The 25,810-nt window shown below is 42.5% G+C and overlaps 2 protein-coding genes across 3 annotated transcripts in view; one reads left to right on the forward strand and one right to left on the reverse strand.

The window, feature by feature from the left end:
• The window catches only part of PARPBP (PARP1 binding protein), a 122,451-nt gene that overhangs the window by 91,022 nt on the left and 5,619 nt on the right, over positions 1 to 25,810 (reverse strand). For both annotated transcript variants that reach the window (XM_050945730.1, XM_050945741.1), the window contains 4 exons: positions 16,436 to 16,666; positions 10,663 to 10,761; positions 8,751 to 8,921; positions 261 to 415 (listed from right to left, as the gene is read on the reverse strand). In XM_050945730.1, coding sequence (XP_050801687.1) covers positions 261 to 415; positions 8,751 to 8,921; positions 10,663 to 10,761; positions 16,436 to 16,666 — 656 coding nt within the window. The remainder of the gene's footprint in view (positions 1 to 260; positions 416 to 8,750; positions 8,922 to 10,662; positions 10,762 to 16,435; positions 16,667 to 25,810) is intronic.
• LOC127047652 (uncharacterized) overlaps positions 1 to 25,810 on the forward strand; it is a 172,868-nt gene that overhangs the window by 79,280 nt on the left and 67,778 nt on the right. The gene's annotated exons all lie outside the window — the stretch shown is intronic.

The raw sequence follows: 25,810 nt of genomic DNA on the forward strand, positions 1-25,810 counted from the left end.
TCTGAAATTAGAAAAATTTAATCCAGAAGAAGACAGTCCTGCTGCCCAAAGAGAGTGGAAACAATAGGGACCATGAATAATAAAGTTTCCAGAGCTACACAATTTAAGCTATAAACATTTACTACTCCAGGGAGGAGTGGGGCGGGAGCTATCAACAATCAATAACTAAATTTACAGAATTCAGAAAACAAAAACAAAAAACCAAGAATACCCCCATACCTAGGAAGAAAAAGAAAAGAAAAAGAGGAAAATTCCATTACCGTGGATCCAGGACTTCGCCGATGATTTCTTCCAGCTTGTCGATAAAATTAACGAAGTCTGAAAGTCCCTTTACATGGGTTCTTAAAGTATCAAATGGTGAAGGTGCATAACCTTTTCCTCCAAGTTCTATCATTCGGATGAAAGATGTTGCCATCTATTATCAGAAAAATATTTAGGTAGGTAGAACTATAGTGGTAAAAGATGTGTATAACATTAGGAAGAGAAAATTATGAATTGTTTTGAAGAAGTAATCCTCTCCCAAGGCAGAAAGGCAACTGGTTGTTAGCATGAACAGTCCTAGCGAAGTCAATGGGGTTACGCATTATAGTAAGCATTATGCCTGGTGACAACCATTGGCAAGATCACAACTTAAAATAGTGCAGCATTATATGAGGTCCAAAATTATACAAAATTAGGTCCAAGTAATTAAATTTGGCAAAAGGTTGTGCTTAAACTTCAAAATATCACTGCGCACTATTTTATAGATATATGCACAAGTAACTTTTTGCACGCAAGCGGAACTCAACAATCCTACTCATAGATATGACTAGGATCAGGGACATACTGTGCTTTAACAACATTTTTTAAAGTGAGAATGACTAAAAGTTAGTCACTGAAGTGGCCTAATTTTCCAGACACCCACAACTTTCCTGCGGGGAAAGGGGAGAAAATGAGAGCTCAGGATGTTCACCACTGCTGAAAATCAAGTCAGTTATATATTCTACAATCAAGTCAGTTTTATCTACTATATAAATATTGTAAAGTTTTCATATATTTATGCAGTAGATCTATACATATAGTAGATAAAATATTATTAAAAATATAAGACTGCCCCACGCAGAATACTTCCTATTTTACAGCAACTTTCAGAAGAATTAGTTTTCTACTTCTACCTTTTTAGGTAAACAAAACTTTGACAATCCCATCTGTTTGCAAGGATGCAATAGTAATTGTGTATATAATTTTTAACTTCAGATTATAAAAAGCTCATGACCTCTTAGGACTTGCAAACAGTACAACTGAAATAATTCTAGCAAAGAAAGAAAGCAGATCTGCCAACATTCATATCTTTGCTCTGTTAAAGATTTGCTGTGGATTGCATGTGGTTCATAGGACCTTGCCTCCTCAATGGAAAATATTTTGGCTTCATGTAATTTATCCTAGACAAAGATGCCAAAAAGAGAAGGCTTCTTTATACAGTAGAGAAGTTTCCCCTTTGGCAACTGAGAAGGAGAGAGGGTAATGAATCCAGTCCAAACACTTTTTTTTTTTTAAACACAACATTAATACAACATTAGGAGCTGAAATAATCCTAGAACTGAAGTTTCACAATTTTTTCCATATTTATTCAACCATAAGATCATGGGAGTTCAGCTGCTTCAGCATAAATAAAGGTTACTTTACCCTACAGTAAGAGTGGTTTTTCACTGCATCAGTGTATTCCACTGTAGCTGCTCATGCACCTCATGTACACAAGATCAAACTCTTTCAAATAGCAGTGTTTCTCAGGGCCACATACACACCCTATGATTTCTTGTGCTCCCACACAAGGACATAAAGGGCAGAGCTGCCGCAACCCTCCCTTAGTTTCTTTGCCGTTTGAATCCCATGGTAGTGGAGGACTCTGAAAAGCAAGGATGGAGGGCAGATTGTGGGATCCACACGGACAATAACATCTTAAAGAACCAGTTAGTGTAAGGTATGTAACTTTTCTCTCCCTGTGTCAGTGTAGCTCCCATTATAAGTGACTGACAAACGGTGTCACGGAGTCCCTGGGCGATGCTCCGGAACTGCTCTCTATGAAGCCAGTTAAGATTCTGGTGAAGTCTCCTCTCTGTGAGCAGACTGTCTTCAGGGCAAGGAGCTCACACGGCTTCCACCTTCCTGGGTCTGACCTTTGGAGCATTCAGCATCCTCTGCCCCTCCGTGCACTTCCCGCAGCAAGTCTGCCCTGGCGGGCTCCTGGGGAAGCCACAAGGTCCTGCACCCCCACTTCGCAGTCAGACGTGACTCTTAGCCAACCAGTAAAACAGAGGTTTATTAGACGACAGGAACATGGTCTAAAACAGAGCTTGTAGGTACAGAGAACAGGACCCCTCAGCCGGGTCCATCCTGGGGGCCAGCGAGCCAGACACCCACGTCTGCACTCACTCCTCATCCCCAGCTAACTCCAAAACTAACTCCCCCTCCAGCCCCTCCTCCTCTGGGCTTTGTTCCTTTCCCGGACCAGGAGGTCACCTGATCTCTTTGTTCTCCAACACCTTTAGCTATCTCCTTGCAGGGGCGAAGTTTGTTTCTGTCAATGTAGCAAAGTAAGGCTCAGGAAACTTCTAATGTATATAACTTTGCTCCTGAAGAAGAGTGGGTTTCAGGAGGAAGACAGGCAGATTTATTGGTTGATTCAGATGGAATCCCAAGCCCACCATGGGGATGAACTTTGACTGAGGTTTCATCATCACCAAAACCCCATGAAACACTGTGTAGGAAGGCCCTGCTGCAAGTACTTGGAGCTCCCTCATTCTCCTGGCTGATGCAATTGCAACTAGGAAGATAGTCTGGAGTAAAATGCAGTCTGAAAGGAGCTCAAAGGGTGGTCTTTAGAGTCCTGAGAGGACAAAGTTAAGGTCCTAAGAGGAAGTAGGCCCTTGAGGAAATCCGATACCATCAAGTGAGTGGAGACCAAGCATGACTGTACAGGCAAATAGCAAGCAAAAATGGCCATAAAGTAGGTTTCATCTGTGTCAGTGATGCTGACTACAAGTTAAGTGGAACTTTATTAAACCTTATGAACTGCTCTGTCCATCTGGTTGAGTTGCTTCCAGTTTAAATCTGTGCTCCCTGTTCCCTTGGTGTCCCCTCAGTGACAGCCCCTCCAGGGAACATGGGTCCTCTGACTCCAGGTCCACTGATCATGACACAAGGTGGACCTCAACTGGCCAAAGCATAGTAAAATGAAGGAAGTAGTAGCAGATCCACAGTACTGAAACCTAAATAGTGTTCAGGCCCCATAGAGCATCCCAAATAAATAACTTCTTCCAATTTGACAAATAAGTTCTTCTGGTGGACATCTTCCTGCTCTGTATCCGGATATCCTGGACTTATCTAGAGCAGTCCGTCTATGGCACTTAACCAGACAACATCCAGACCATCAGATGCAGATTCTAGATGAAATATCTGACTACAGTGCTGCCTCTGCCAGTATGGAGCTACACAAACAATTTTGTCTGTCTCAATTTTGGAAATCACTCTGAGAATAAAGGAGAGTCAGTGGAAAGGCATAAAGGAAGCTTGGATTCCACTGCAGAAGAAAGGAGTTAGGCAATGATCCCAGACTCATGATCCCTTTGAAACAAATTCTGACAATTGGCATCATCCTGGGTGGCAAATGTGTCTACCACAGGAACCCAGCCAGTTACAGAATACTGTGTATATGATGGTTCTCCACAGGAAGAACTTGCGATTGGCCATGGACTGCCTGCTCAGGAAGTCTGCCATGTTATTGCTGAATCCTGGGAGATGGGATATTGGGGTTATCCCAAGTCAATGGCATCACATCCATAACTTGATGGTCCACCAAACACAGAAGAAATGAGTATGAACCTCCTGGCTTGTTGACGTAGTACATCACAGACTTGTTGGCTATTAGGTTCAGCACTGTGGCATTTTGAAGACCAGATAGTAAGTCCATACAGGACATTGATATAAAGCTGAAAGTCTTCCAGAAACCAGATCCCTCAAATCTGTAGATGGTCCAGGTTGTCTCCCTCACTTGCTCCTGATGCACTAGTAATTAAAGTTCTTGTTAGGAGGTGGGATATAGAAATGCACACCTCCATGTCCATTTTTGGGTTCCTTCTACCATCTCTGTTATGCAATGCCATGAGGTGGAACCACAACATTCTTTTTTATTTGAGTGTTTTGTTGGAGAAGAGAGTCAGAGTGGCTACAGGGAAGTCTGGCAAGCAGTGCAACATACCTGCATGCTAACATAGGGCATAGCAGCCCCAGACACATTCATACTGTCATCGTTGACTTCGTTTTTATTGCAAGTAATGGCAGTTGCATTGAGAGGAATCTGTCATTGGGAAGGTATGCTCCTGCAAACCTGGATTTGATCTAGGCTTCTATGAAAACTGTCACCTGTCATAGAATAGACTTTTGTCATTCACCAGGAGACTCAGCTGAGAGAATAAGGACAGAGCATAGTTCAGGCTCACAGCCATCTCCTCCCGAGATATGCCTGTGATCAGCCAATTGTTGAGGTAATCACAGACATGGCTACCTCTCCTTCTGAAATGAGCCACTACTATTGCTAGGCACTTAATGAAGATTTAATGCCATGGAAAGTCTGAATGGCAGTATCTTGTTTTGGTAATGATTGAGCCCCACTGTGAATCTTGAGGTACCTCTTGTGGGCTGGATGGATGGCTATGTATAAGTACGCATCCTGCAAGTCACGAGAAGACCAAATGTTACCATTCTGAAACTCAGGCATCATATGTATTTGTTCAGTCTAAGGTCTAGTATACTATTAAGACCCCTTTCTTCTGATATTTTTGTCTTCTTCCTGAAAGAGAAGAAACTCTCTTCCCTGGTACTCTGTAGGTACTTTATGGCTCCTAGATAAAGCTGTAAGACCATTCTTGTTGTAATGTTTTCTCAAGAGAGGGATCCTGAAGGAAAGGGCACGAAATTTGGTAAGGATAATGTCTGGAAATGGACAGGATAGCCTCTAGTGCCAAATTTGCCAGCTGTGAAGGCTGCCTAGGCATGGCGAAGAAGGGGCAAGGTGGTTCCCAAAGATAGGTGAAAACTCCAGACTGACTCACTCCCATCAAATCTACTGTATCTGAGTGCGAGTCGGGTTAGCCAAGAAGGTGGAAAACAGTCACCCCCTAGAGTACCTGGGCTCTCTGTGGGTGCTTTGATTGACAACCACAAAAATAGGACTGTGTCCTCCGCTGGGGCTTATACTTTTAAGGTTCCCTATAGGGGGCCAGCACATAAATCCCTAAGGACAATACCATTGCTTTGAAAGGGAGTGGAGTACTTAGTCTATTTTCTGGATGAAGAGCTCCATCCCCTCAAAGGGCAGGTCTTCTAAAATGGCCTGCACCTAACAGTATGCCAGACACCTGAAACCATGAGGCCCATCTCATAGTGACTGCCCAGCTATCAACCATATAGCCATATCAGTTGTGTCCATGGATACCCATAGCTACATTCTGATGACCATCTGGTCCCACTTAATGATTTCCTTTAACTCATCCCTGTTTCTCTTGGATTTTGGACGAGAAGGGAGTGACCTTCAACCCAAGAGAGAAAACAGTACTTTAATTACTAGGCCCTATTTGCCAGTCAAACAGAGTTAGAGGGAGATTGATCAACATGTCTTGCATCCAGAGAGGTCCAATTTTTTTGGATCTGTATCCTTTGGTATGCCTTTTATGGACTCAGATTTTTCTTGTACTTCCAGAACAACTAAAGACTCTGGGTTTGGATTTGCATAAAAGTATTCAAAGCCTTTGAGGGGCACCCAATATCTCCTTCTCCACTCTCTTCAAAGTGGGAGGAAGAGTTGCCAGGGTTTGACACAGTCCTCTGACCACTTTCAGGATCCCTTCATTAACGGGGAGAACAATTCTGACTGGCATCGTGACACTCAAAATACCAAAGTCTGAGATGCTTCTTTAGTATAAATGAAGTCTCAACATCCAGGGTCTTCACAATGTGGGTCTAGAAGTCCTGAAAATCTAAAGTCAGTCACTGGCACTGAGGCTGGTGTCAGTGCCTATTCTGGCAAAGATGAAGACTCTGTGGGTGGAGACAGGGATTATTGTGATCCCTCTGTCACATCTTGCTCTTGGGGACCATGTCCAGTTCTAGTATGGGAGGCCTGGCTAATGATGCAACCAGCGAATGGGATCTCCCCCTCTTTCTGTAAAGACGGGGGTGTGTGTGCGCAGTGGGGAAGGAATCTATTCCTGAATGCGTGTGATGACAGTCTCCAGTAAAGACAATATGGCCAAGGTATCATGCCATATGGGTACTGGCCTGACCAGTGCTAGCCCAAGTACCACTCATCCGGGGCAGTGCTCTTAATAAGGAATCCCACGTGTAGTCCTTAGGGTCACACACTAAAGGCAGAGGGAAAAAAAAAAATCTCTGCTCAATACCAGCAAGAATGAATACAGCAACAATGGCACGGAAGAGCATATCATCTTTGTACAGCAATGCCATAGGTAGATAGGGCACTGGGGCTGATAGTCTCTTTCCATTGCAGGGAACAACTCCGGATATTTTTCAGATTCCTCCAGATGTATGTCTCAGATCTTTGCTGGGTTCCAACAAAGATAGAAAGGTCAGCATCAGGGATCTCATTCCCTCTGCCATTCCTGATCTGGTTGAGGACTCATATGCTCTGTCCTTGGAGGAATCATGTTTTCTTTCCTCTTTATGGGACTTCCTTAACATTTGCATCTATGTTTGAACTCCATTCAGCTGCATGAATGAGCCCCATCTTTCTGTATAGGCACAAGTGCTGGATTTCCTGCCTTGGGTAGGCACCAAGGCTGTCCATTTTTGGTGCTGAGGTTTTCAGTTCCAAGGACCTGGCCAGTGTTGAAGGAGTCGGCATCAAAGTCACCAGCGCTGGCTCTGCTGGTGCTTTCTTCAGATTCTTTCTAGTGCTCGATCTCTATGTACAATGTATGCTCGAGGAAGTGCTGGCACATACTGGTTTATCTGGCAGTGACCATCTCCTGTGGTTCTAAAATGAATCATATGGACTGCTCCAATAGATATAGCTTGAGCGAAAAGGACTTGTACATAAAGCACCTGTCCAGGCTGTAGATATCCTAGTCTAGGCAAAAGGGGCATCAATTGTCCATGCTTGATAGGGATCAGTCTCTCACAGGATGGGCAAGGTTTAAACCTTGACAGTTGGAGTCCACTATGAGGCATAGCAGCTGACACCCAGCACCTTGTTCGACTGTGCAGGCATGGTTTCCAGGAACTTCTCCCCTCTTTTTTGCAGGGAGAAGGGACATCCAAATGAAGGGAGTGTAAAGATGACGCTTTCTTCATAAATGTAATGAAAACAAAAACAGTTTTTGAAGTATCTAAGAAGTGTTGCACACTCACTAGGTTCCATCTTGCTGTCATATGCAGAAAGAGGAAAGTGAAGTAGGAACACAGCTGCTGCATAAGCCCTTGTGAAGAAGAACGAGAAGGCACAGGGGGCATGTATGGCACCAACAGACACTGCTATTCAAGAGAATCTGATCTTGTACGCATGAAGTGCATGCCCATTTACAGTGGGGTCCACAATGACACGTATTTAAAGAACATGATATACTAAATCCATTTCCAGTTTCATTCAAAATGATTCTTAACATCAGATTCAAAATTAGTTTGAATGTGTTAACAAAAAACAAAACAAAACAAAAAAAAGTAGCACACAACTGGGTGCTTTAAAGGTTGGAGACCTTTAAACAAATTCTCATCTCCTTATCAACTATGTGTAATTAAAACAGTATCCCTGACAGTGATATACCTTATGAGACAGGATCTCTATATTTGCCTTTTTGACACTTATTGTAAGCAGAATATGCTCCAAAACTCTTCTTTCACTACCTCTTAGAGGGAATTTTCACTGCTCTGATATGGTCTGCATGAAACTCCCAGAGAGCCTAAATCATAAAGCTTGTAATAAAACAAAATGTATTAAAAATAAAGAAAAATTGAGTTGAAGCAGAAGAAAATGCATACGTAACATATTTAGAACGAAAAACTGTGCAGAAGTTAATCCAGATTAGTATGTGTAACATACTCATTCAGGATTCTAGTCATTACTTTGGATAGACAGTTTTGATTCCTGTTGCTCTCATATCCTTTTTACAACTTGGGGTACATGCACACAAAATTGTTTCCTTGCTCACCTTTGCATCTGATGTTCAAGTAGGCATCCACCCCACTCTGCAAGCTCTTTGCCTACCCCTGGACTAGAGTAATCTATGACACGTGTGCCGAAGGTGGCACGCAAGCTGATTTTCAGTGGCACTCACACTGCCTAGGTCCTGACCACTGGTCTGGGGGGCTTTGCATTTTAAATTTAATTTTAAATGAAGTTTCTTAAAACATTTTAAAAAACCTTATTTACTTTACATACAATAGTTTAGTTCTATATTATAGAAAGAGACCTTCTAAAAATGTTCAAATGTATTCCTGGCACACAAAACCTTAAATTAGAGTGAATAAATGAAGACTCGGCACACCACTTCTGAAAGGTTGCTAACACCTGCTCTAGTCTAAGAGAGAGGATTTTCAGGTTATTTGTCCTGACTGGATGCATTAGCCTGATTCCAATTTGTTCTCAGCCTCACATCTGAGTTTAAAGACACAGCACTAGCATTTTTATAACTGTTTCATTACTTCTGATCTATTCCAAATATGTATTCTTGGAAGATTAATGCTGATTTGACACATACCAGGAAAATGGACATTTGTCTCTTCTGTGCAGCATGCTTTAGATCAGTGAAGGCTTCTCTTCCAAGTCCTCTATCAGGAATATTTAGAATATGAGCCAGGGCCAGATCATTATTAGAATTCACCAACAGGCTTAAATATGCATAAACAAATTTCTTCACGATCAATAGCAACTGCATAAGAAAGTGTCAAGTTAGCTTATGTCTTAAAAAAATTAAAATAAAAAACTATTTAAAAATGAATTAGATATATGCAGAAATCATCATTCTGAAAGGGTAAGAATATCAGTCAGGCTGAATTACAAGACATTGACTTCTATACATATGGAGACTGGAAAATGATGAATGTAAGCCAGTATGGACCAAACATGTGGCATTTTTATGTGTTGCAAGTTTTTGTACATAATGCTACATTATCCACCTGAGATTTAGAGCATTCTAATTTCCCTTTCTCTTCAAACACTTTGATAAGCATCAGTTTCTATCTGACATTATCTAGGGCTTCCTCCATAAACATCTTACAAATAAAGGCGCTTCTTTCATAATCTAGGGCCCCACTGAAGTCACTGGAAGTTTTGCCAATGGTTCATGATTTGATTTCTAGTGAATCCACTTTTCAACAAGGTACTAGAACTTGAAGTGATAAACTGTGACCCCCCAAAAATGTATTTATATTACAGTTCACTCTAGCATGCTAGGCCCCATGCAAACATAAGAAGGCAGTCCCTGACCTGAAGAATTTACAGTCTAAGCAAGAACAGACACACTAAAAAGGAAAAGAAAATAGATCGGTGAAGAAGGTAAACAAGATTATATGGTTACTTAGGAAGTTATACATATCTGAGTGTTTTTTTTAATGGGATAGCTGGGACGGAGATGTAGGAAGAAGAATCGTAAGAAAGGGAGAAGACACTAAGAACAAGAGGAAAAAAGTAGAGGAAAACTGAAGTTTAGAAAAGGAAAAAGAAGGAAGGGTGAGAAATGTATTTGTCAAGTAGACCAAGGAAAACTTATGCTGGTAGCAGCGGAGCAGAGTAAGGAGAAAACAAGAGTCCAAGTTTCAAAACAAGTCTGATGTCAGGTAGCTGAGAAAGTAGTTCTGGGGATGGAAGCAGACATGTTCTGACTTGTCCCCAAATGCCATGCTGGAGCTCCCTCTTTTGGTGAGCATATGAATACTGGAGGGGGCAAGAGACTCCTACTGGCTGGTCAGTCTCCCCATGGTGGAGGTCAAGAGGAGAAGGGACGGGGAGGCGTGGGTACCCAGCATTTTCAGGAAGCCCATGCTAGTTTGACTGAGGACAAGCAAACGCCAACTTATGCCCTGTCCCCTTTGAATTTGCTAGAGCTGGCATCACTACTGTTGGTGAGAGAGTTTCTCTAATGTGTAAGTGGGGTAAAGGAGTGGAAGTTAAATAAAATCTGAGGTGAAAATCCTACTGGAGCCATTACCTCACTGTGCATTTGTGAGCAAGTCACTAGACCACTATTCAAGGCAACATCTGAGTATAAAAGGAGGAGAAAAGACAAGTTATGGCCCGCAATTCCTACCTTGACTATGCATAAGGAAAGTTAACTTTTTCTTTCACTTTAATGGGGACCTAACCTTACACCCCCTAACTAAGGGCTCCTACAGAAGCCTGGTCCTGCTCTTCAGGCTTGCAGAAAAGACCCGCATCTCTTGATTCAAGGGGGCAGAGAAGAGCAGCATATAACATGTTTTCTAGTCCTATAAGCAGAGGCATGAACTACCAACAAGCTCAGGTGTGATACTGGAGGTCAAGCATTCCCTACTCTGACAATTTAGACTTGCAACACAATTTGCTCTTCCTCAATTATTGCATTTCACCTATTCACTTTTGTATATAGAGTGAATATTTGTTAGAAGTTGTAATGAAGACAAACAAAGTTTTACCTTCACATTATCCTGGCTGTGTCTCATTGGTGTTGAGGGTATGGAAAGACTAGAATTGTTCTCTTCTGATAAGCCAGAGATAAATTTTAACAGTTGAACCTTCAGTAAAATATTTAGAGTAGGATTAAATATGAAGATGATTGAAACTTGAAAAAAAATTAGTAATTATTTCAATACTGTAAATAGCCTTAGCCCAACAATGGTCTCCTCCAATCCTTGAAAGAGGAAGCAGATTGCAAAGGCCTCTCTACCCTTGAAGAGGCAAAAATACCAAAGAGGAACCTGTATAAGCAAGTAACCGAGATGCAAGCCTGAAAAACTAGTTTACGGGAGAAGTTTTTACATGACAATGCTGGGCAGCAGCATACTCAAGCTTGTGTTGAAAGGTATGTTTGTCACTGTTTCAGCTGATGCCTCCAAAACAGAAAATGTAGGTCTACTGGTAATGGTTAACCAAAAAAGGAAGCTGCACACAGGAGGAAGAAAAGAGACACCTAAAAAACAACCTAGGACACTGGAGGCAGAGTCAAATCCATGCCTAAGGATGCTAGGAGGAAAGGTGGAGGCAGGGGCAAGATGGACAGCTATTGGCCTCAAACATGAAAAAAAACATTCCCAGAATCTAGGCTAGAGAGGCAAAACCATCTTCTGCTCCTTTCTATTTGGCTACACTTTAAGAATCTTGACATAGATCTAAAATTGTGTATGCCATTTTTCATCCTATAGTCAACCATTTTGATTATGATATTTAGATTTTATGTCAAATTCCTTTTCAGTTAGACATGGTTTATGGAAAACCACCACGTGCTACAGCCAAAATTGAGGCTCACTCACTGAAACTCAGACAGGTACTCATTGTACTCAGGAGGTAGATTCAAAATAACTAAAATTTAGGAAAAAAATAGTATTTGGTGATATTTCTATAGTTGACATACATGGCAGCAAAAATAGAACATGAACGACTTACCATCACTTATCTCACTCAAACTGGGCCCTAAAGATGGATGAGGCTGTCTCAAATTAATCTGTTCAGTTCATTATTACTAGTAGCCTTTTACTTTTATCTTCTCACGATTTATAAAATTTAGGGTTTGGATCAAATAAAGTAACTGTAGTTAACCAAAACTGCCTTTCACTAACTTATCTTATTATGTATTCATTTCAATTGTTTCCCCCACAGAATCTTTGAAGTTTATTTCAATCAGTATCAGTCTATTGATTCTTCATGTTCAGAAGTACTATAAATTGTTATAGGCACACAGCAATTCTCCAAAACAGGCCATTTTTTGGAATTTAATGTACCCTCATATCCAAACTGATATATCATTACAAAGCTTATTTTATGTATGTTCAGATGAGCTATGATGTGGATCAGTCAAGTGGTGCCATAAGACTATAGGTAAGGTGAAACAATCGTACCCTAAATTAGAACAATTTTTTTGCCCAGTTCCAGAAATACTGAAGCTGGACTATGACTACAGTTTTCTGTTTAAATTAAAATTAACACCTTAATGTGTGTTAATTAACACCTTAATATGGCCAAAACCATCAACAAAGAATGTATTCAAAGATGTATATTGGTTTTGCATGGGTAAGTTTTTTTTTCAGATCTGATGAAGCTGTTTAGCAGGTGGCAAAAATGGCAGATATCAACATATTGCATATTTCACATCACACATTAATCGCCAAAGTATCTCAAGTTATGACCACTGTTTGTGCTACATAGTAGATAGATATAAATGAACATGATTTCCTAATGTACTGCTTCTCCATTTGTAAACTTTTGTACATACAAAGTAGCATCTATTCTGATAAAAAGTTTTAATTTGTAACTGCCTACGCATGCAGTACTAGCCTTCTTGAAATATTCTGGAAACTAACTTTTTAATTCAGTGACATTTATGCAAAGGTCAGTATTAGTATTATAGATGAAAATACATAGCTTTTGCACATTTGTAATATGAAGCTATGAGAGCAACAACTAACCTAATAAGTAGTGAAAACAAAGTCCACAAACAAGTCCTTGACTCTGCACTGAAGAGGCATAAAGAGCATGTTACAGCTCTTATCAACATTTCATCAACAATATGACAAACCCATTTGACCTTGAATCACATCCAGAGGTGATCATCATCATATTTACTGGACTGCAGGTAACATCAGGTGCACAACTCTCTACTGAAAACAGCAGGATGTTGGTGAAGAACAAATGGAGAGATTTGGGAGAGATGCACCCAATTCTGATGGAACATATAGCTTCTTCTGTCAAGTTAAGAAATCTGGCATCAAAAACATTTGCTGACATGGCCTCAAAGACCAAATTTAAGTCTGGCAAGGGAGGAACAATCACAGCAGCTATCAGTCCATAAATTGTTTTTCACAGAGCCTTGTCCCTAGTAAGGATGCAGAGATGATGTTTCAATGGCAATTGTTCTTAGTCACAGAATAGAACCTGTGCCTATGTTCCTCTTTCATGCAATGGAATAATGAGAAGAACAAAAAGCTGAATTAGTGCATCAGCTGGAAGCTCAAGCTGAAAGAATCCATGAGCTAAGAGCATGCAACAAAAACCACACAGTGTACATCAGAGATGTCATGGCTGTCATACAAACAATGTCTGCAGACAAATTCCACACATACAGTGAACTGGTTGCTGAACATTTGAGGCAGGTCCTAAAAGGATCTGACAAAGCTAATTCTGTAATCAAAGTCTTTGGCAGATGTGATAACAATAACTCCTTGAAAACTGCAGAAAGATAGCGCTGGATGGGATCTAAGGCGGGATGCAAGAAATACCCAGTGATTGGTGGATGCCCTGTGCCTCCATGGAAAAAATTTCTAAATGTGGCATCCAAGAAGCAGTCACTTGTAAGATTCCTCTGTGAATGTATGGTTCAAGACGCACCCAAAAGCGTAGGAGCACACCCAGTACAAAACACTCCTCCTTACTGCAGACTTGTCCAGTGGTGGAGTAGCAAAGTCCATCACCGGTAGAGGTGTTGAAGAAGCTCAAGTCTCATACAGTACTCGAGAGGAAGCAGACGCAAAAAATGCTTCTGCATACTATATGTGCCAACACGGCTTCTGGGTCTCTTAATGCCAAAGGAACCATAGAATTAGGTCATCTGGTACAGATGTTTTAGTCCCTGCTGTTTACTACCTTCAAAAAAATGGAACACAGATAAAATGTGGATTGAAGCAGGCACCATTACCAGCACAACTGACGTGTCACTTCATACCTGCATGGGCCATTTGTAATGCATTCCTTTGACTTCTGCAACACACTTCCTGCTGTACATCCATTAACAGAGAGTGTCACTATCATCCTTATTTGGTATGGGGAGGAGAAAAAGGAATCGTTATTTAATGTTATCAAAACAGAGAGCTTACTGCTTCAGAGGTCTTGCCAAAATTGGAAGAGAGTGATAGACAAGGCACAACTTCTGCAGCAAGAAGTTGGTAGCAGTGCTGTACAACCAGACCAACAAATACACCAACCAACCAACCCAAAGACCCACAGACACCTGATTTACTTATGCCTCAATCTAGCCATCAAAAAGGACAAGCCACAGGCCAAACTATCATGTGAGGACAGTTTTGAAGAGTATGTCAAAAGAGCATCTTGGCAAACAAAGATTTAGATGTCTTAGCACACAGGTAAACCAGATATTGGATCACCACTGCAAAATAGATGGAAAAATGATGATGATGAGTAACTTTCTGTATTCTTCAACAGGGTTTTGGAGAAGAGCCCAGAGCTGGAGCATAGAGCAGCAGGTTCTTGCCTGGAGCTGGAGCACAGCTCCAAAGCCCTGATCTTCAAGGCATCTGAGCATCTTCAAGACCTTATTTGTGCTTCTACCAGTAGGGGTCATTGCACAATAAACTGTGTGCTGCCTACAGACAATATTCCCTGCATAGAAGTGTACATGCCAAGGCAGCAAAGACTGTGGTAACCCATTGTGATGCTTTCTTGATGGGTCCACAAGCGTAAGTCACCCTGTTATTCCTCTGCCACAGCATAAAAGGAATTTGTTGGTGCTAAACGGTGTGACAACTCCCCATCACCCCAATCTGTTACCAGCCAAACTCCTTAGAACTCATCAGCCCTTACTTGCCTTGCAGGTAACACTTCCTGAACACCACCTTGCAGTTCCTGAACCCCCTGGAAGAGCATTTCTCTGCAGTATCCAGCCCTGTTACTGTACACTCACAAATCTATTGTCTACAAAGAAACAGAATACACATCAGCCTGTGGTCTCAGCTGAGAATGCACACCTCACTTTAAAACACTACTAAGATGAATTTATAATAAAACAAGAATAAGTTTATTAATAAAGAAAAGAGATTTAGGGGATACTATCAGAGATCATAGAAACAGAATATGGCTACAAATAAAAGTATAAATCACACTTTCTAGGGAATAAAACTCAACTCAACAGGCTACAGTCCTTGTCTAATGCAGTTTTCTCATTTACAGCCACTTCTTAGCACCATGCAACCCACATGACTGGAGATCCACTGTTCATGAATGCAAAGAGCACTGACCTTTTTGTTCTGAGTGATGGATAACCAAACTGTCTTTTTGCTTCTCCTCATAGCCTCAAAGTTTATGGTCTGTGTCACCAGAGTCAGGATGAACCCCTGGACTTCAGACTTCAGCATCTTCCCATACTGAAGATTTCACATCCTCATGTTAAATTTGTTCCTCCCATGTATCGAGGATGCAAATGAACCGCCTATTGTCTCTTCCATCACCATGCTCAATTTTTATTGGAGATGAGAAGATCACTATTCTCCCTCTTTTATGGAAGAAAACCCTGTTTCTCCCTTTGTTTCGTTGCAGACTTTAAAGCATAACAGTAAAAGTGTCTAATTCCTTAATACATACATTTCATAATATTAATGACTAATAAGTCACCAGCTTTCACTTGATATCTTACACAACATTCTTTATAGATAAATATCGTGACAAAAATGGAGTTTGGTGTAATGAGTTTGTCAGGCTTGACAGGAGTAGCTGTTACGTGACATTGAACCCTTTAGCAGTGGGCACTGAGGGGCTCTTAGGGTCACACCCACCCACTCTCAGAGATAATGGTGACTAAGATGATGATAATGATGTTGACTAGAAGTCACCAGAGCTATTACATTTAAATGATACCTGTATCAATTACTAGATTTTGTAATACCCTTGGATTGTTGTTGTGATGCTTTGAAGTCACAAAGAAATCCAATTTTATGTCTTGAAATAATATATAGAGTCATTAAATTAACAGGGACAAAAGCTAATATTTAAAAAAGTGGTCTTTTTAATGTGTTTATGACATCATTGTTTATCTTGATTCTATAATGGCACCACTTGACAACTCCACATCATATCTCATCTTAAAGTAGACATAATAAGCTTTCAAATGGTATGTGATGTGCATGTTTGTAGAGAGGGTACATTAAGTCAACCAAATTGGTGGTGTCTGCCACTCACTTATTACATTTCAGTCAGGTGAGTTTTCTGCCCCCAAAGACTACCTGACCCTTAGAAGGACTGTGGTTTCCATGAGACAGGAGGGTAGGGAGAAATGTTTAAATCACAAAAGTTTACTCTTTAAAAACAAATTTAGTAATTACAAAACTAAACTTTCTTCCCCACAGAAAAACTAAGCAACAGGTATGAACAATTCATGGCTTCTGAACAGATCTTAATATTATTGCGCTTCTGATCTGGAGTTAACTATATTGGTACACAATTTCAAACATAAAGAGACATACTTACATGGGATATCTCTTCAATTTCAGATTTAGGTATTAATGTATGACACTGCTGGCAGATATCAATTAGATCTAACATATTACTTCTCTTTAAGAAGGAGTCATAAGCTTTTTTGATATCAGCATAATTTTCAGGTGCTTCCATATTCTCACATGTCAATCCCAGTTTATCATGTAGCAAGTATTTCCAGGTTTCCACCACATCACTAAGAGACACTGTGAAATCTCCATGAAGCTAATATAAAAAACGGGAAAAGTAAAAGAAAAGCATTATGTTTTGCTGGTAGTGTAGATATCAAAAACTTTAATAAAACATTCATATCTTTTAATACACTCTGTACACTGAAGTATTTTAATGCCGATTCATTTATATTAAACTCAAGGAAAAAAATGTTACTTCTAACTAGAGTTCTTGAAGTGTATTGACCATGCAGTTCAACAGACTTAGGCTATTTATTGGGGATCAATTTATTGCCTCTAGTGTAGACGTGATAAAAATCAATCCCCGATCACTCTACCGTTGACTCCGGAACTCCACCGCAGCATGGGGTTGTGGCAGCAGTCGACTCGCCACCATCCTCACGGTTAGGTAAATCAACCTAAGATAGAGTAGCAGAAGTGGGTGTATCTTAGGTCGACTCCCGCCTCCCACTGTAGACGTAGCCTTAGAATATGCAACCTATTAGTCTCTAATTCTTAAGATAACAATGGTTCCTTCTGGCTTAAAAAAAAAAAAACAAAAAACTATGGATCTTTAAAGACCTATGCACATGCAAAACTATATTTATGAGCAGATATGGATTAAGGTTCCTGCAGCCCTGGGTCAAAGCACGTGGGAGGCCCCTCCACACCACTTTATGCCTGCAGTCCCAGCCCATTCCGCTCCTTCTGCTTGTGGTCCCACCCCAGCCTTACCCCATTCTGCCCCTACCTCCATGGCCCCACCCGTATTCCACCCACATTCCTGACCACCCACTCCAGCCCCGCAATCTGTTTGCTTCTTTCTGCCCACCCCCACTGCAGCCCCAAGACTAATAAAGCTTTGCTCCTCTGCCACAGCGGGGAGTGAGAACTCCCCCAGTCCTGAGGCAGCAGCAGGGAGCGAGAGCTCCTCCTATCCCAGGGCCACAGCGGAAGTCCCAGCGCTGGGGCTTCCCCCGCCCCACCAGGGGTGCCAATTTTTCCAGGGCCCCCCAGGCATGGGCCCCATTGGCCCACTGGATAATCCGCCACTGTTTATGAGAGTAGTCTGATTGGCTTCAAACAGGAGTATTCACATGCAGAAAGTTCAGCATGTGCTTAAGTGTTTGTAGCGTAGGTTTGCAGCAAGGAGGCCATGTGCATTCCAGAAGTAGAAATCTGCACTGACAATTTTTGGAGGAAACCTCTACCTTTAAAATATGCATTAACAGAATACTTGAAACAAAGTACCCTGTGTGAGAAGCAGCATGGATATCCAAGAAGGTAAACTAATTTTATTTTTCTATAATGTAGTTAATACTCCAAGTCTTCATTGTGAAGCTGCTAGGGTTACTACACCCACATACTCAAACCAACAAAAGCAATAAAATGAAGATTTCAGCCACCTGTGACAGGGTATACAAACCCTACATAGGCAACCAGTGGTTAAGGAACTACTCTAGGCTCAGTCAGCCACACCCACCACACCTGTAGGAAATGCTTCAACTGAAGGAGGAGTTAAAAGGCAGGGGAGCAGCTCATTTGATGGCAGCCCAAGGAGGAAAGCAGACCTGTAACTCCAGCAGTGAGCTGAGGGAAAGGCAGAATCTCTGCCCGAAAGGTCTCTCCATGAGGGAAGGGAGGACCTGCTACAGTCCGAGAGGGAAGCATTCCCCTCTCCTTCCCGTATGGGCTCCAAGTTTTGTTAATTCCCCTTTACTTTGTTTGGGCTACCCCAGCAGGGGAAAGCCCTAGGACTGATCTGGCCCAGGAGAGTGGGCCACACCTCAGGAGGAGGCAGTTGCTGCCTGAGAGAGGAAAAGTTAAAAAAATAGGGATGTTTTAGTCTTGAGACGATGACGACGACGACTGAGAGGCCAGATAAATCTTCAAATAAAAGTTAAGGGCTGTAATAATGACAGTGATCAGTTGTTCTCTATGTCCACTGAAGATAGGACAAGTAGTAATCATCTTAATCTGCCACAAGGGAGATTCAGGTTAGAAAAAGCAGGTCTCTGGTATACGTTGGGGTTGTGTTCTTGAAAAGGGCAACAGATACTGAAAGGACATATACCAGGGACCCGCTGGTACAGCAGTGGGGTAAGCATGAGGGAACATTTGGGGTGAGAGGGCTCCCAGAAAAATAGGAGGTCCTGTAAAAAAAAGTGTGCTACCACTCTATCCGCCATGCCAGAGCATGGGGGCTTGCCCCACTCCACCCACCCAGCGCTCCTGCTAGGGGCACAGGGTTAGGTGCTTTCTCTGCTCCACCCAGGCTCCAGCATCTGGCAGTTTGTTGGCTTGACTTTGCTCTAAATCAGGTATTTCTGATTTTCACCCAAAATCAATATGGTTCTGACCACTGATGCCTAGAACACTCCCTGAGGTTTTGGAATCAGATGTGCTGTTCCAAAGCTATCATGTCACATACAGAGAAACAGTGTACAGCCTTGCTTTGCTTGGCCAATGATGAGGAAGTTATGCAGGGTGGAAGAACGAATTGCAACTTCCTACAGAAGGTTCAATCTCTTTCGAGCCAAGGTGCTGGGGGAGTAAGTTCCAATGCATAGAGTCCTCAAGGAGAATGCTCTACCAGTATGTTCTGTGCCTAAGTTATGGTCACCAGCAGCAAGTTTCTTTGTTCTCAGTTGTTCGTTCCTATTAGTAGATTCAGGCCTGGTCTACACTTGAGTTAGGTCAAAGGAAGCTGCCTTAAGTTGACCTGTTAATGTATGTGTGCACACTACCAGGTCCTTTACGTTGACCTAAGTCGCCTCTGACGTCAAATTCTGTAATCCACCTCTGTGAGAGGCGTGGAATTTAGTTCAATTTTCATGGGCCAACTGCAAGGTAGTGCAGATGCAGCATTGTGTAATTTGACTTGATTGGCCTCCAGGTAGTGTCCCACAATATTCATCTGTGACCGCTCTGGAGATCATTCTCAACTCCGCTGCACTGCAGCCAGGTACACAGAAAACAGCCCCTCCTCTGCTAAAGCCCCAGCAACTTTTGATTTCCCATTTCCTGTTTGATCAGCTTTGGGAGCGTGCCAGCTTGAGCACAGCGGATCATGGAGACTACATGCCCCAAACACGCTCCAGCCTGGTCTGCATAGGAGGTGTTGGATCTCATCATTGTTGTGTGGGGAGAAGAGTCTGTACAGGCAGAACTCCAATCCAGCAAAAGAAATGTCGACATCTATGTAAACATCACTCATGGAATGTGGGAGAAGGGCTACATGAGGGACACACAGCAGTGCCATGTGAAAATAAAAGAAGTTCACCAAGCATATCAGAAGGCAAGGGAGATGAACAGTCATTCTGGTACTGAACCCCATACATGCCAGTTCTACAACGAGCTTCATGCGAATCTCGGGGGTGACCCAACCAGCACCCCCACAAGCAATGTGGACAACTCACAGGTGTGTGAGTCTATAGACAACAAGGAGGATGATATGGTGGATGAGGAAGAGGAGGAGGAGAATGGGAGGCAGGCAAGCCATGGATACACTCTCCCCAAAATCCAGGAAATATTTTTACCCTGGAGCCCAGGACATCATGGTGGCCAACCATGATGCCAGGGAAGGCACCTCAGATGAGTATACAATTACAATGAAAGTTCAGTTAAACTTTAGCAGGTACACACATTCACAGTAAATATGCAATACCACTGAACAAGGGAGGTGCTGTGGTTCTCTGCTTACAAGAGGCCGTTCCAGCTACGCTGAGGCTGGCCCCCAGAAAAGACTATTTATGTGGACTAGGATAACCCAGGAATCCTCCATGGATCTCTCTAGGAAACTTTCATGGAGGTACTCTTCAATCCTTTGCAGAAGGTTTCTGGGCAGGGTAGTCTTATTTCTTTCACCATGGTAGGACACTTTCCCACGCAACTCCTGAATTAATTCTGCCGGCATCATTGCAGGATACAGCATAGCAGCATACGGCCCAGGTCTATACCCAGATGCTTGCAGCATCTGCTTCCTTTCCACCTCTGTTAACCTCAGGAGACTGATATCACATAGGGTCGCTGTGGCAAATTGCCGGCACTATTTTGATGGGTCTCGCGCTTTCTCTTCTTTGGGGAGGTTCAGGGCACAATTTCTTGCCCCTGACGTGGAATGTTAACTGCCCCACTAGTGTCCTAAAGGAGGGGAGTGGAGAGGGAGGGACCTGGGCCCGCCCTCTACTCCAGGTCCCAGCCCTGAAGATAGTGGTAAATCACTTGAACTGACACTTCCTTCCCCTGGGCTACTTCCCTCTCCTGCCCTTCAGCTTGTGGGGAGCTTCCTGCCCTCCCTCTGTACAAGCCAGATGCTCCTTTACCTAGGGTCTTGGACTTCTTAGCTCACCGCAGCACTTCTCCAAACTGTCCTCTACTTCCCTTCAAACTGTTCTCTGCTCCAACTCCCACACTGTCTGATTGAAGCAGGGGGGGGTTTATCATGTGACTGGCTTCAGGTGCTCTAATTAATCTATAGCAAACTTTCTTCCCCTTACAGGGAATAAGGCTCCCTTCTAACCCTCTCCTGCTGCCCTCTGGCCATGCTGTATCACAGTCGCCTAGGAGAAACGGGGGAAGTTCTCATTAAAGCTGCTCTTACATAGGGAAAAAAGGGCAGGTAGATGCACGCTGGCCCCCACGTTCCAGATCACCAAACCATGCGGCCACTAATGTGCCTTTACTGTGCTCAGCAAATAGTTTAAAGTGTCTGATAAAGGACTGAGGCCCCATATGAGAGATTCCACAATTTGGGAGTGAAAATGTTCCCCTCCATCCCATTCGTAAACAGTTTCCCGTAGTTCTATGGGGGAGAGCCATTGTTCGATTAGCTACCTGTGCTCCCGACATGAGCCTGCCATAAACTTCATTAGAAGTGCGGTCACCAATGACCCAGAGGTGGCACACTCACCATGGCTCGAGCAGCAAAGCAGCACAGTGAACAGTTACTGATTCCATTAGTTTATGGCTTGCACCTAGTACAAGGGTGGTTTTTTGTTGTTTTTTTAGAACAGTTTTATTCATGTACAATCACTCCTTTATTTTGTCTCGACAGCTGGAAACGTGTCCTTTGGTGTGTCATCAACACCTGAAAGTAGTGTGATTAGAAGGAGAAAGAACGTGGGAGGGCATGTTCACCGAGATAACTAATGCCTCCAGGACAGCTGACACAGAGTTAAGAGCATTGAGGATTTCACTGTCCGAGAAATTAGACATGGAGAGCAGGAAAGCTTCCAATGAGCTAGAGTGTGCGGCGCAGGACGAGATGCTTTGGATTATGAGGGACCAAGCAGACATGTTGAGGCATCTGGTTGAACTGCAGGAACAGAAGCAGGAGGGTAGAGTCCCATTACAGACCCTGGTGGACAGGCAGACAGCATTGCCTGGTGCAGAATCACCTTCCCCCACGCATTCCATTAGGCGTGGGCAAAAAGTCCATTCTCGCTTTCACTTAACTCGGGGAGGGAGGAATGTGCAAGAAACAGAAGGCATCCATTCACAGACCTCTGATGGTCTGGAATGCGGTGTTGTTACACAGCTGAAAGTTTCTCCTGTTCGAACTGTACAACCCCCTTTCCCCAAGGTTAGCTTTTCTTTCTGTTCTCCCTCTTTACTTATGTTTGTTAAATAAAGTAAATAGATTCAAGAAAAAAAAATGTTCTTTACTGAGTAGACTAAAGAATAGTGGGCTTGGGCAGAGGGTTGTATTTAACAGGGACAGTAATACAAGGCAGGTGAAGATTTGGGAATGCACACAAGCAGCTCACATTACTGTGACTCATTACTGAAATGGATTTTCAAAGCCTTGCAGATATGCATCGCCCCTTGCTGTGCACTTATTGCCCTGGTGTCTGGCTACTCAAAAATGGCTGCCATGTGATCTGTCTCAACTACTCACCCCTGTGGAAAATTTTCCCGCCTCCCCCCCGATATTATGGAGCACACAGCAGGCAGCTATAACCATGGGTATGTTCTCCTCACTAAGGTCCAACCTTGTTAGTAGGCTTCTCCAGCACCCTTTCAAATGACTAAAGGCACATTCAACCACCATTCTGCACTTGCTGAGCCTATAGTTGAACTGTTCTTTACTGCTGTCCAGAGAGCCAGTGTATGGCTTCATGAGCCATGGGAGCAAGGGGTAGGCTGGGTCCCCCAGGATAACTACAGGATTCTCAACATCGCCAATGTTAATTTTGTGGTCTGGAAAGAAAGTCACGGATTGCAGCTTTTTGAACAGACCCAAGTTACTAAAGATGCGCGTCGTGCATCTTTCCTGACCATCCTATGTTGATGAAATGCCCCGTGATCTACCAGCGCTTGGCAACACCATTGAAAAAGCATCTCTTTTAGTTCATGTACTCTTCGGCAAGGTGGTCTAGTGCCAAAATGGGGATATCGCCCCAAATGCAATTAGGGAACCCTCTCATGGCAAAACCATCCACTATGTCCTGAACATTTCCCAGATTCACTACCCTTCATAACAGAAGTCAATTTATGGCCCTGCACACTTGGTGCACAGCAGCTTCCACAGTTGATTTCCCTACTCCAAATTGATTCTCCACTGACCTGTATCTGTCTGGGATTGCAAGCTTCCAAATAGCAATTGCCACTCACTTCTCCACTGTCAGAGCAGCTCTCAGTTTTGTGTTGCTGAACTGCAGGGCAGGGGAAAGCTCTGCACAAAGTTCCTGGAAGGTGGTCTTCCGCATTCGAAAGTTCTGCAGTCACTGCTCATCATCCCATATCTGCAAAACGATGCCGTCCCACCAGTCAGTGCTTGTTTCACGGGACCAAAAATGGCACTCAGAGTGCAGCTGCTCCGACTGCCAGCAGCAACTGTGAATTGTTTTTTTTCCTATGGCTTCCAGCAGGGCTGCTTGCAGGACATCATTATGTTCCATGCAGCAGGTCCTACTTCGCCTCTGGAAATACTGCAGAAGAAGGCATGAGGTGTTTGAGATGCTCACAGCAAGAGTGCACAACTGAGTAGGCTCCATGCTTCTGGGATTATGACATACACACAGCAGTCTGAAGGCACGAAAACCACTGGGTCGCTTCCTGTTGATATGAGGAGGGAGCACAATGCATCATGGGATGCCAAAGCTATGTTCCCGTTCTCCCCTCCGACAATGTTTTGGTCCAATGAGGCATTGCACATACTTCCCAAAATACACTGCAGCAAGTTGCCCTTTGGGATAGCTACCCACAATGGACTACTTTGTGCATCAATGCAGGCACTACTAGTGAGGAAGCACTCTCAGACAATGAGCATGATGTGGCCACGCACAATCGACTTCATTAATTCAGGGGGCTCGAGGTCATATTAGATAAAGTCAACTTAATTTTGTAGTGTAGACAAACCCCAGTATAATTCCTACTGGACCACCTTCTTTGAACAATGTTTTACTCATTTTACATAAGCTACTAAACCTTTAAATGGCAGTCATATATTAACATTTTCAAGTGCTATGAACCAGCATTGGCTTTAAACCTCTGACCTACTAATAATAGATGTTATATCCATTTTCTTTTAACATACTGTATTGATTAGGACATGTCAGTACTACTGACATGAATGTTATTCTGCAGATTATAAATTAAGGCATCTTATCTGAAAGAGTATACATACACTTTCTAAAATATTCCTATTTCAAGTTTTCCATGTAAACCCCTTCATAAGGCTAGTCACTGTGAAACCTTTACCCAATTAAAACAGCAGTAGATAAAAGTGTTTTCTCACTTTGTTTTGAAACAAATTCCTTCAAATGTAACTAGTTAAAATAAGACTTCAGTATAACTCAGCCCAAACCTTCTCACTAGATCAAGAACTTGCAGAGATTAAGTGTTTATATTTGTGTTGTAAAAACATTTTAAATCCAAATAAAAATGCACTTCAGATATCCATTTCCATGGTCAGGTGCCCACCATGACAGTATATTCTATTATTCATACAACCGATTGAGAGAGTCTGTGGTTTAAAAAAGAGTCAGAAAATGTTTTGCTAGGAACACACGCCAGCTGGCTAATATCTGAAGGAAGTTCAAAAAGTTCAGTGCCTTCATTCTGTGATAGACATCAGGAAGATTCTATTTCACAAGCATAAAACAAGGAAAGCAAGGTTTACACATTTTAAAAGCACTTCAGTTGTACTTTTTACTAGTATGTTATATCACTCATACTCTCTTTGGACTTTTATTAGAGACTTTGCTCAATCTAGGATTAAATCTTAATTATTCAGGTTTTAGAGGGTTTTTTATAAAGAGACTTCATAGGTACTGCAGGTTCTTTCTAGGGCTAACTAGTTAGCAAGGCAACTGCTATTATTGTAAAAGTTGCTTAAGGATAGAAAGAGATGCATGTTGCAGCCTTCTCCCTGGCTCAGTCCTTTGAGTAGATGGTCACCATTTTGCTGTATTGGACCCAACCTTTCGATCCCCCAGAGCTTCAAGATAACTGTCTGAGCAGCAGCCAAGTTGTGTTTAACTTGGGCCTCTAAGACATACCACTGAGATGCTGATTCACTGCCCAGCACCCCTCCTTGGCATGAAGACTGCAAAATCCCAACTTCTATCTACCCTCAGACCATCCTGAACTTCCCAAGCCAACCCAGTAGTTTATGCATTCTATCTAGCCCCACAGGCACTCTGGATTACAGTTTAACTTTTTGGGGAACACATGCTCCTTTGAGGCTTTGCGCACACACACTTTACCCAGAAAGCACAAGAGTTAGAGCTATGTGAAACAAAGCTTCTGAATACTGTCCCCCTTAGACTGGTTTCACCCCTATTGTGAACCTCTGGGTTTGGTTCAAGTCCTTAAGGGGGGGCCAGGTCTCTCCTGCAACCATTTTTTCTGCTGAGATTTCTGGTTCTGGCAATGACATAGCTCCCCTTGCTAAAAGAGCATATCATTTTAGAAACAGCAAAAAATTTTCTTTGGTCCTGTCCTTCTGCTGGGATTTTTTTTCCTGCAACCTTGTATGGGATTGCTGGCAAAGAGTTGTTAGAAGTCAAGAGATCTGCCTCTAACTCTAGCGTAAAACTAATGAATGTTGATGACTTGTTGATGGCCATGGTTCAGTTTCCCAGACATCACCTGTTTTCTGCTATAAAAATGGAAGTTAAATCCACTCTGAAGGTTATAATTAAATGCTATAAAACAGAAGAATTCATATTCATATCAAACACAGACATGTTCC

Source organism: Gopherus flavomarginatus, chromosome 1 (assembly GCF_025201925.1).
Source record: "Gopherus flavomarginatus isolate rGopFla2 chromosome 1, rGopFla2.mat.asm, whole genome shotgun sequence".
Lineage (NCBI taxonomy): Eukaryota > Metazoa > Chordata > Testudines > Testudinidae > Gopherus > Gopherus flavomarginatus.